This window comes from Lathamus discolor, chromosome 10 (assembly GCF_037157495.1).
Source record: "Lathamus discolor isolate bLatDis1 chromosome 10, bLatDis1.hap1, whole genome shotgun sequence".
NCBI lineage: Eukaryota > Metazoa > Chordata > Aves > Psittaciformes > Psittacidae > Lathamus > Lathamus discolor.
In genome coordinates, this window is record NC_088893.1 from 10,641,617 (window position 1) to 10,653,623 (window position 12,007).

At 50.4% G+C, this 12,007-nt stretch overlaps 1 protein-coding gene across 2 annotated transcripts in view; it reads left to right on the forward strand.

Moving 5' to 3' along the window:
* SH3PXD2B (SH3 and PX domains 2B) overlaps positions 1–12,007 on the forward strand; it is a 73,426-nt gene that overhangs the window by 56,171 nt on the left and 5,248 nt on the right. For both annotated transcript variants that reach the window (XM_065690339.1, XM_065690340.1), the window contains 6 exons: positions 5,306–5,440; positions 6,893–6,997; positions 8,975–9,092; positions 10,323–10,549; positions 11,090–11,139; positions 11,629–11,754. In XM_065690339.1, the coding sequence (XP_065546411.1) occupies positions 5,306–5,440; positions 6,893–6,997; positions 8,975–9,092; positions 10,323–10,549; positions 11,090–11,139; positions 11,629–11,754 (761 nt within the window). The remainder of the gene's footprint in view (positions 1–5,305; positions 5,441–6,892; positions 6,998–8,974; positions 9,093–10,322; positions 10,550–11,089; positions 11,140–11,628; positions 11,755–12,007) is intronic.

A 12,007-nucleotide genomic window follows, 5' to 3' on the forward strand; every position in this document is an offset into this window, starting at 1 on the left:
ACCAGAGAAGGTATGAAAGGTAGCACAAGGATCTTTGAGAAGGAAGGTTTGGATGGAGATTCTGCTGAAATAGGTTGTGAAACGGGTTTTGGCCATAGAGTTAGCAGTGCCATAAACCAAAGTGGTGGGTCTTCATCTAGCTTTGGAGGTAGAAAGAAGCTTTTTGCTATGGGTGGGGAAAAGAACAGGCTGCATTTTTTCCCCTTCTCCTCCCTTTTGATTAAACAGAGGTAAAATAAAGATAAAATCTCCCTCATCTTAAAAACAAACTCTTGTGTGCTGGCTCAGCAGGAACATTTGGTGTGTAAGGGAAGGGTGTTGTATTTCCCTATGAGATCAGTGTGTGTTTAGATCATTTTGAATCCTGTCCACTTGTATTAGGCAAGAAAAAAGAAATCTTTTCTGGGGTTGAGAAGAAGAAGAAAAAAAAATTCTGCTGCATAACTCGGTTCTTTGATGGCAGAATTCAATTTAAGGGTGCTGGCTGTTAGAGAAGCAGGAGCTTTTTCCCTGTTTGTGTCCTGCCTTTGTCCTGCCTTCCCACTGCAAGTTTATGGGCAACTTCACTGCCATCCTGTTGGTATGATGGGTTTGTAAGCAACGGAGGGATGTTGCTGAGGTCAAAGAGAAAATGCTCCTTGGGATGCCGTTTGCTTGTCACCATTGAGAGGAAGGAAACAAGGAGAGTTTAGGTAGTGTCCAAGCTACAGCCTGCTCTGGCATTACAGGTTGCACTGTTTTGCCCATGGCATCTGGCATATGTGCAGTAGCCATCAGGGAAAGATGTTTGCATGCAGTAACATTACAAAGGGGGATGCCTCATGCCAGACATGTTCAGAGACTTCTTCCACTGTGTGGCATCTTCTGGCAGCAGAAACAGTGTGGTTCTGCTGCTGTTATCCCGATCCCACATACACCTTGAGGAAGTTCATCAGTTTCTCAAGCCAGCCCTGCTTTGAGGCAGCAAATCTGCAGCAAGGCACAAAGCTCATTCATTATGGGTCTCCCTGAGGAAGAGGCATCCAGTAACCACTCACAAACACAAGTCATGAGTATTTTCCAATGAGCAACTTCCCAGTTGCTGATTTCTCCCAGCATTGCTGGAGAGGGGTTGCACTGCTCTTCAAGAGAGTGCTGGAAAAACCTCCCGAGCTCCTGGCAGCAAGCCCTGTTTGAAATGGGATTTAAGCAAACACTGGGATGCAAAGCAGGTTAAAGTGCTGCCTGCCCTCAACCTCCTGTGGTGACGAAGAGACTCAAGTGACATTTGCTGTTGTGAGGAGGGCCCAGTGCAAGTGAGCATTGGAAATAAAATCTGTTTTCCTCTGCTTAGTATTTTTTTACCAGTATTTGTAATCCCATGTCTGTGAGCCTTAGGCGTGGGCCCGGGCTCCATACAGCCTGTAGCTTCCAGGGGGATGGATTATTCCCCCATCTCTGGGATTCTGAGGACTGACTTGGCCACTGATTTAGGTACATCTAGAAGTAGTCATCATGTCAGTCCCTAGAACTGTTTTGAGGATTTCTATTCAGTCATGGGTTCATTGCAGCGTTCAGTGCAGGGGAACCTGAAACTGCAGAGTTTGTATTTGGAAGGAGCTGCCCAAGGAGGCTGGCAGAAAGCTCAAATATCCCCCTGCCAGCTTTATTTTAGATGCTTTCTCATGTGGCCACATCCCTTTTGCTGTGCTATGCAATGTGTCTACAAAGCCCCCAAACCACAGTATTCATTCTAATGAGATACAGTGAAAACACAGCTCTTGTATCCTACAGCAGCCATAGGGAGACTTTTCTGAAACTCCAGTGACGAATGATGTTTCCGTGTGATTATTTTCCAGTTCTGGAAAAATCCGTGGAGAGATGAGAGGCTTGCAAAAGGTACAGCACAGCATCTACTGCCCATTTCATGTGAGAGCAGGGAGAAAGTCACTTTTGCAGTGCTGATCTTCACAAACTCATAGGAGAGGCTGGGAGAAGAGAGCGATCCTAAGCACACTGGATCTGATTAGCACAGGCCAGAGGACTAGGAGGAAGAAACTTTATCCCAAGAATTACATCTTTGGAAGATGTGTTAGGCAAGGACTGGAGTGTACAGCTTCAAAGCCACATACCTGTGCCCCCTCTGCCTGAGCTCTTTGTTTCCCTGTGGAGGCACCAGTGTCTAAGCCCCATAATAAAGTCCTGACTTTTGTCACTGACACTGCAAAGCCGGAGACTGGAAAGGCTAGAAACATCACAAGCAACCCCATATATATGAGATTTCCTACTGGTTTTGTCCATCTCAGCACTTCGGGTGAATGGCCAGGTTTCTGGTCAAACAAAACCCTCAGAGATTTACAGGCTGACCTGTATGTGACATGTCTCAAGAGCAGTGTCACTCTCCTGAGCAGTCCTGGGGTTGGTAGCTGGGATGTGCACTGCCTGGAGGCTGTCTCCCCAGCGCCTCTCCTGCATCCCCAGAAAGTGTCAGTTCTGCAAGACCAGCCTAAGGACCTCTGTGTGTCATGAGCCAATGCACATCCCTTCTAAGGCCATGTCTGTGTCAGTCTCACAAGTGAGGGGTGCTCAGGATACAAAGGTTGTGTTCCTGCCTACACCTGTCTGCAAAACTCACTCTCTTGTGGGCCCTGGACTGTACGCTTCCTCTGCTCCCCAGCTGCAGAGCTTTAGTACTGTCTCTCATCTTAGGTGGTAAGGTTTACACCATTGCTATTTTTAAGAGACCCAAGTCTGTCCATATATAGGATGTTTTGTTGTTTATTTGAGTGTGGGTTTTGTGGTTGAGGATGATTATGCCAGGTGAAGATGCTCCTGAAATTAACTCCTACATCTTCCTCCAAGCTCAGATTACAACTTCTGTTGTTGGTTTAATAGGTACATTGGAGCATCCAGAATTGCCTGCTGAAACTACAAATAGCCTCAGAGCAATGAGTGTAATTATAGTGAGGGAGGCAGAAAAGAGAGTACTTCTCTCTTCCTGTAGCTGTTATTCTTCTCGAGGGGGTTGAATAGATCCTCTGATCACTTTAAGCACAAACCTTTAATTGAGCTAGTAGAACAGATAGTCCTAGCATCCACCATTCACTTTAGAGGGCTATTTTTAATTCTGTCTGGTGCCCCACCTCTGGGTTTTAGTACAGAGGAAGCTTTCATTAGTGGTAACAGATCCTCTGCACTTGGCCAGCTCACCTGGAACTCTGCAGAGGGCTGTTTATAGCAGAATAACATGGACAATTTGCCTCTTTCCTTTAAATAAGACTGCCCTGAAGATACATTGTTCATTTAAATCTTTGTTGTGGTCTTTCTTTCTCAGAACCAGTTTGAGAGCTTGTGACCCCTGTGCACAGGAGAACTGTGTGAGGCAGTGGAGCATCCTAGCATTGATGCAAGACCTGCTAGATCTTGTCCATCTCTACTCATACCCTTCTGGGATGAGTGTGCCACTCTAGGTTTCCTACTGGTGAACCTATGCTCTGCAGTAAGTTTCCCCATGAGAAAGACCTTTTGTCAGGCTGAGTCCTCTCATGTGTTGGGTCCTCTTGCAGGGTAGGTGCACTTGCCATAGAAACATGCTCCTGATAACGTAGCCTGAATTTCTTTGCTGTGTTTCACCTAACTGTCCCAAGGGACTACCACTCTCTGTGTAATTTCACACCGTTCAGAGACTGGGAGGGAACTGTCCTGTACATCTGCTGTGCTATAGCAGCTAGAGGGCTGGGTCAGAAGTGATTTCCGCCCCAACCCAAAGCTTGAGGCTCTCTCCTCAGAGTACGTGCACAGCCCCTGTACATACAACTTAACACCCATGATCAGGTGTGTGACTCTTGATCACTGGTGCTATAATAATTAACACTGTCCTATTTCCAAAGCACTTGGCAGGTATTGATTAATTCTTACTGCACCTGGGGAGAACAGGGTAATGTAATAGTGTCCTCGTCTGACAGGTTGTGAAGCTGCAAGCTAAAGTGCTGGGTTGGAGGCCAGAGCCAGGGCTCGGAGTGGAGAGGAGTCATGGGCAAGAGTTTCTGATAACTTTTTGCTCCTTGGAGGCTTATGGAGGCAGATGGAACAAGTGCTGGTGGTGTTATGTGTAACCAGAGTAACCTCTGGGTAGCCAGAGTTTGTTTAGCAGGAGACTGAGCTGACTGAACACCAAGCTTGGTGGGGCTGAATAGGCTGGGCTTAGCACTGAGCACACTCAGAGTGTGCTATGTTAGCGTGCAAAGCCCTCGGTCACTTTATGGTCTTTCTGCACACCACAAGCCTTGGTGCAAGTATGGGAAAAGGGTGGCTTTGCTGGGTGTATAGGGTCAAACTTGAGTCCATGTTTCTTAAGTAGTGACTGATGCGAGTGGAATCCTCTGTTGCGGCTCTGACATAGCGAGCATCACCAAGTGAAGGGTGTGCATCTGTATCCTGAGCACTCTCACAAATGAAGATGTGCCTACATAATACAAGCCAGCCGAGCCCTGCAGTGCCTCGCTGCTGGTCCCCTGCCGAGCAGCGGCTGGCGGTGCTCCCGGGTGTCGCTGGCCTTAGCTCGCAGTGCCACCCGCAGCCTGCACGGGCTCGGTGCAGCCGGGACCGCAGCATCCCTCTCTCCTCCGGATGTCGGGCTTTTCTTGGGCGGAGAAAAGCTTTGCTCCCTGTGTATCTTGCCAGTTTGCTCCCCTTTGGGGTACTTTTTTAGTATTTTCTGATGTTAAATTTTGATCTCAGCAGGAGGAGCTGAGCAGAGTTAGCGGAGCAAATAACAAGAGTGCAAACCTTGCTGGCAAGCTGTGGGAAGGTGACTGAAGTACATAAGGATAATGGTAACAGGGGGATGCTGCCCTGTCTTACAAACATCCCTTCACCTGGGTGTCCAGGCTCTTTAGCCAGGACCTGCAAAACTTGCTGCAGGTTGTGTGCCTGTTGAGTTGGGATCTGAACTGCTCCGTGCACTGGGACAGCTGATGCCAGCGCACAGACGACTGCCCTGAGTCCCCTTGGTGTCTGACAGCAGGGTCCAGGCTGCTGTGTGCATCTGTGGCGGTGGTGGGGCTGCTTGGACAGCTCTGTCTGTGAGCAGGAAGGTGGGTAGCAAGTGAAAAGTCTCACCTGGTTGTACCCATCTCACCTGGCTGCTGGTTTGGTCTCTCCTCCTCACTCTGCCCAAGTCTCTGGCTCACATCTCTCACGCTGGGGTCCCCAGGGTGTCCTGGAGCTGCTTGCAGGCCAGCAGGTGCTCGGGAGCGGTGGTCCATGCTCTCAGGAGCTCGTGCTGACCCTGGCACACGGGTTGGTTCTTGTCCCCCCTGTGCAGGAGCTGACTCTGCATCGGTTGACCCCTTGGTGCTGGAGCAGTATGTCGTGGTGGCGGACTACCAGAAGCAGGAGAGCTCCGAGATCAGCTTGTGCGTGGGCCAGTTGGTGGATATCATTGAGAAAAATGAATCAGGTACAGAGGGTTTGGCTTGGCAGAGGGCTTTGGGTCTACTGTGTTGCACAGCAAGGGAAGGAATAGTAATCCTGCGTTGTTAGTGTTTTCCTGATAGGTCCTTAAGCAAAACAGCCTTCAGGCACCTCACAGGGATGTCCTTGGATGGTCAGCTGAGGTAGGATGTGTAGGCAGCTGCAGGCTGTATGAGCACAGACAAGGCTTCAGGGCTGTCTCTAAAGGAAAGGTCTTATCCCTGTGCTGAACACCAGGCGCCATCCATCTTTGAAAACCTCTGCTTTATGCTTCCTTATGCTGAAGCACCCAGCCAATGGATGCTGAGGACAAAAGCCATTCCTGGAGTTGGCAGGCTTATTTTATTGATAGGGGGACATTCTCATAGTGCCCAGTGAAAGGCCCCATTGTGCATTCACAATTCTTGCCTCTAAGCACAATGAAGCACCCGGCAGTGAAGCAGGGCAGGCAGCTGAGCTATTTGCTTACTTCAGAGCTTAAACTTGCTCTTAACCTCTGCAAAGGGCTCAAGTCATGTCCTGGGCCCAACCTCTGGAGTTTGTTGAAAAGGGGAATTCATTCCCTGAAGTTAACAGGAGTTGCTTATGGGGGTTTAAACATAAATCATGAACATAGATTTTAGAACTCCAGAAAGCTGGTCCCCAGAGCATTGGTTGCACCCGCAGCTATGTTGGGGAATGAGGAAAATAAAAGCAACCCTGAAGCAAGTGAAGCCTATTAGAGGAGCCAATTCAAAAGCTATGGCAAATGATTTATTTATCCCTGTCAGCCTGGTTTTCCCTTCCATGCAGATAGCTGCTGATTCCCTCCCCGACAATCTAGTTGTCTTTCTAAATGACTCACTGGTGAGGTTCTTTATTTCCCCCCCCAAGACACAAATAGCTTGTGCTTTTAATCACTGAGGAGCACACATCTATTTTGATTGGACACCCAGGGTGGCCCAGAATTGCTTGTGGCCGCTCTGGAGCTGGCTGGGTTTCCGCTGGGAGAGCTCATGTTTTAAGCCTGCCTTTGCTCTTAGCTTTTAAAATCTGCTGTTTCCACAAATGTAAAGAAGGAGAGAGCGCAGCAGGAGTCAGCTATTGATTCACAGACAGGGGACTCATCTCTGCTAATCAGCCCGGGCTTGCTGACCCAGACTGAGCAAAATGAGCCACAAAGGGGGGAAAAAAAAGGAGAGCAAACGTGGTGGCTGGAGCTGTTTGTTTCTCAGAGCCTCTCCCATTCTTCATGGGGAGGGCACCGTACCTTTAGATGTTACTCAGCTGTGATTCTCCTGTGGTGCTGTCTGTGCTCCCTGTCGGATAGTGCTTGGCTCTGTTGCTTTTTGGTCACCCCAGCTTCCCATGTAGGCAAAAACCCCCAAGGGTGGTGGTTTGGAGTGAGGCTTTGGGTGGTGGGAGCCCTGGGCTGAGCTGTCTGCTTTTTTCTTCTCAGGCTGGTGGTTTGTGAGCACGTTGGAGGAGCAAGGCTGGGTGCCAGCGACCTGCCTGGAGGCCCAGGATGGTGTCCAGGATGAGTTCTCCATGCAGTCCGAGGAAGGTAAGAAGGTGCTGGAGACGTCTGCCCCAGCTTCTTCCTGCTGATCTGCACCGAGCTGCTCACAGGACTGCTTAGCCCTCCCTGACCTGGGCAGGACATGAGCCCAAGGAAGGACAAGCCCATACGTGCTGTTCAGACCTGTCTGCCCATGATGGCTCTGCCCATCCAGTGCTCTGCTCCAATGCTGCAGCAGGAGTGGGGCAGCTGGACACTGGTGGTGTATCTGCTGGCCTTTCTGTTCCCCACACAGGGGCTGAAGGTGCCACCTCCAGGTTCTGCTATCCCAGTGCCTCCTTTAGGAGCTGTTTGTCCTGCAGTGGAGAAGGAGCAAAGCTCAGGTCCTAGGAGAATTCATGTGTCTTCTAAACCCATGCAGGACAAAGAACACACAGAGATCACCTTGTGAGAATAGCAAGGTTGTAGCCTTTGCTCAGAGCAAATCTGAAATGCCCCTGGAGATGGAGGTGGGAGGGGGCTGAGGCTGGGGAGGGGTCTCCAGGTGAGTACAGTCTCTGTGCCACTCTCTGGTGTCAGACCTGTCTCCTCTTGGACCTGAAGTGCCACCTCCTTATGTCCTCTCTTGTCCTTCTCCTGCTTCCCCAACATGCTCTTCCCAGTCCCATGGAGATACTGGTCTCTGCCCAGGCACGTTGGCCGCCGTCGGACTCTTGGGGACTTGTACACCAGTGGATGGGGTCAAGGTGGACTTTACAGAGACTTGTTTGGCTCCGGTGTTTTGTGCTTGGAACCATGTCTGCATGCCTGTTTGTTTGCTTTGCATGTGATGAACCCTGCTTGTGTCAGTGCTCAACGCCTACCATACATGCCCCTCAGCCTGCTATTAGGCCCACTCATGTCCATCTCTACCAGCTGCTCCTTCACACTCTCTGAGGCTTGTTTTGAGGACAGAGGCTGGAGTTTCTTCTTTCCCCTGACGTGTGCAGACTTCTTGCAACTTGCTGTTGAACTGCCTTAGTTCCTGTAGAAGTAACTCCTCTGAGCTGTGATCCTTGGATTGGTGGCTCAGATGGGGTCAGGAGGAGAAAAGCCTGCTGGGTGTAACAGGACATTTTCTGCTTTGACTCCTGTGCTTGAAGGGAGTGGGAAATAGGGCCCTTTGAGGGCCATGCTGCTCCAAGGAGGGAAATCCAGGAAACCTGCTTGGTGTGGATACGTGAATTTCCAGAAGTGTGGGGTTTGGAGGCAGACATTTCCCAAAATGGTCTTCACCCTCTTGTGACACTGCATAAGCACAGGCAATTGCTTTCCTTGGTTTCTTCCAGAGAGACCAGGACAAGGTGAGGGGTGGATGGATGAACCTGTTCGTCTGACGTGTTATCTGCATGGCTGTTAGGATGTTTCCCTTCCTCTTGAAGGGAAAATCATCCATGTCCCTGCTTGCCATCATTTGGTCTAGCGGACAGGACATCAAACTCTTCTCCAGGCTCACCACATGGCTTTGACAAGTGTCTTGGGGGACTCAGATGTTGAACAGGGAAATTCATGTAGACCTGCCATTGTAGAGCAGTTTGAGAACTGTGCATGAGAGCACAGTATGTGTGGGGTTACTCCGTGATGGACGTGGGATTTATTTGCCTGTATAGGTGACAGTTCTTTAAACACGCTAAGAGATAAATCTAAACTGAAATGGAAGCATGGAAGGGCTTCTTAAAGAGCAGGTGAAAGGAGAGCTGTCATATAAAAGGTAGTCTTTAGTCTAAAGGGAGAGGAGGAACTGTTCTAGACAATTTCTTTGGGCCAGACTAGCTCCCCAAAGTTTACGTTTCCAAATGCATCTGGGTTTGTTTTGAAGTACATTTCACTGACATTTCTCTTCCAAACGGTTGTGTATCTCTGTGTGTTTGCACCTATATTACAAGAATTGTCATTTATATAAATCACTTTTAACCATTGTTCGACCGAGTCCGGGTTTCCATAAAACAATATCTCTGTGAAACTGCACTTTCTTTCCAACAGAGGAGAAGTACACCGTTATTTACCCATATACCGCAAGAGACCAGGATGAAATGAACCTGGACAAAGGGGCTGTGGTTGTGGTGATCCAGAAGAACCTGGAGGGCTGGTGGAAAATCAGGTATGTCCCTAGCTCTTGTTCTTCCCTGGCACTGCAGCTGGGGCTGTGCAAAGCACATGGGATGTACAGTCCAAAGGCAAGTCTAGGGAAGGGCAGAGAACCAGAACTCATTTCTCTCCATCCCTCCAAACTAAAGCTAGTTGACTTTCAGGACTTCAGCCAACCATAGCTGTGGCCGAACATCTTTAAAATCCCCTAATTTCCTGTGCTGGGAGGTGGACTGCATCACAGCAGTGCAAAGGGAACCGGTGTGAGGGCATTAGTGTTACATCATGTGCTGCTGGTAGGAAAAGCAGTGAGCGTTCCAGAGGCAGGCTGGATCTTCTGACTGTGTTAGGAGGTGAGAAGAGAAGGGCCATTGTCTGGGCCAGGTTTGCTGTGTGCAGGGTGTGCTGAGGCCAGAGACTCCAGACCATGCTGAGCTGATACTTGTGTTCTGCTGGAGGCTCATTTTCTCTTATCTGTGGTCTTGCAAACAGCCGGACTCGGGCAGGGTGGGAGCACATGCTGCAATTTTCTTAACCTTGCATTGAACCTGTGGTCTTGGCAGCAGCAGAGCCCCAGAAAAACATCCACTGACTTTTTAAGTGGAGGAGGGCTGCCACAAGAGCTCCGAAGGCAACTTCCCAGTAGCTGGTGCCATCTGAACATAGGGGTTGCAGCCCAGCCAGCGGGGAGAGGTTCTGCCACTGGGGCAGGACCCTTTAGCATGGCAGGACACTGTGGATGTGGGGTTTCAATCGCATCACGGGGCTGGTTTCTCTGCTGAACAGTGCAGATTTAGAGCAGGGAAGGGACCCAGGCTGCTGGTGTGCAGGCAGAGGTTTGTGCTTCTCTAAAGACCAGGTACATCAATCCTAGCAGCAGCCCTCTGGTTTTCCACTCTGCTTCCTCAGCCAGTATCATTCCTGAACTAGTGCCATTGCTGAGGCAAAAAGGAAATGAGGCTTTGTGCCATTCCCAGCCTTTGGCCCGCTGGCTGTGGCCAGCTTGCATAGGAGAGTTAGTCATGGCTGGAGCTCTCCAGGTCTGTGCCATGAGGCATGACAAGCTCGTTCTGCCCAGATCATGTAGCATCTTCAGTCAACGTTTGCTCTGAGCTCAGCCCAGGAGATGGCCAATGTCTCAACACCACTGGAGCGCAATGGGCTCCTCCTCTGAGAAAGGACTCATGGTCCCAGTCCAGCACAGAGGCTCAGTGCAGTGACACTGCCATTGTTGCCACCACAGGTACCAGGGCCAAGAAGGCTGGGCCCCTGCCTCCTACCTCAAAAAGGGGAGTGGAGAGATGTTCTCGCAGAAGCTGGGGTCAGGCTCTTCCACCCATTCCTGTGCCTTGGACCTGGATGGCATCTCCCGGCAACAAGTCCTGGCAAGCAGAGAGAAGGATGTGCTTGCTGGCCAAAGGGATGGGAGATTTGACAGCCGTCCCCTGCCCAACGCTGACATCCGACGCAGTAAGTGGCTGGTCAGGAGGAGGCCACTGGTGGCTGGGGTGCAAGTATAGCCTTTCCTGTAGGCTTTTTAGCGATGTAAGGGGGTGTGAGGGAGGCAAAAGCTTGTAGGTGCTGTGGGTTCTGCAGCAAGGTCTGGAGGTGGCATTGCACAGGGACAGTGCTGCCCTGGGACCTGCTGAGCATCAGCAAATGGGATGGGGATCCAGAGATCCTCTCCTCTCAGAAGCTGGGGCATTTTTACCCTTCTGGAAGCCATATTTTCTGGGTCAGGCCTGCAATGAAAAAGCCAGTACACATGGTCACCTCAGCTGTGTTTCCCAGCAGCACCTGATGGTGCAAAGCTGGCTCCTCTTCCCGTGGGACACCCTCAAAACCTGGGTGACCTGTGGTACTCAGGGCAGAGAGATTCCTCCTTCGGCTTCCTTGCCCATGGGTCAGGTTGGCCCTTGCCTTTCTTTTTTCATTGTCACTTGTGTGTTTTGAACACACGTGAGACCAAAAGCCAGAAATTCAACAGCATCTGAAATTCTTCTTTCACAGAGTCACCAAAGATGAGGCAGAGACCCCCTCCTCGCCGAGATCTCACCATAGTAAGTGCCAGTTGATGTAAGAGAGCAACAATGGCAATGGGAGTCAGAGGAGCACTGAAAGGAGCTCTGGTCACTGGTTATTCTTTGCCTGGGATTTTGTCCCTGTACCGTGCGCTGTGCTCTGGTCAAGGCTGGAGTACGCACGCTGCCTCCCTGATGTCTTAAGGCTCCTCTCTTTGCACGTGGTCTTTAAAGGAACTTCTGGCCAGTCTGTTCTGCAGGGCTGGGTTGCCAGTGGGAGGCTGCAGGCTGGCTCCCTCCCTCTGGGGAGGGTGACTGCTGCCAGCAAGAGCTCTGGTGCTGGGCAGTTTTCTGCTCAGCCTGGAAGTGGTTTGCTTGTTTGTGTTGGTGAGGATGCTGCATGGGCATAGCAGATGTCCCTGGCCTGGCTGCGCTGTCTTGGGTCTCTGCAGGCTGGTGGCCTGTGTGGATGTTGTATCACACCTGCTGTAGAAACATGCTGATGTGTTTTCTTTTCTCTTGTCATAGCCACGTGGTTTGAATCTGCCCAAACCTCCTGTCCCTCCTCAAGTGGAAGAGGAATATTACACCATCGCTGACTTCCAGACCACCATCCCTGATGGCATCAGCTTCCAGGCAGGAATGAAAGTAGAGGTAAGACTGTTAAGTCTTCTCATGTCTTCACATCAGTGCAGCGCTCCTGACTCCCATTGCTCTGGAGCCTGTTTCGGGCAGGCGGTCCCTTTCCAGGCAGGGAAGATCTGCTCACCACGGTATTCTGGGTGGAAACGGGGCATGGTGATGCATGTGATTGCCTCTGTGGACTGTTAATATCCCAGGGCTCTCTGAAAGAGGGAGAGACACCTGTATGAGCTCACAAGACTTTGGAGTCCATAGTGCTCTTGGT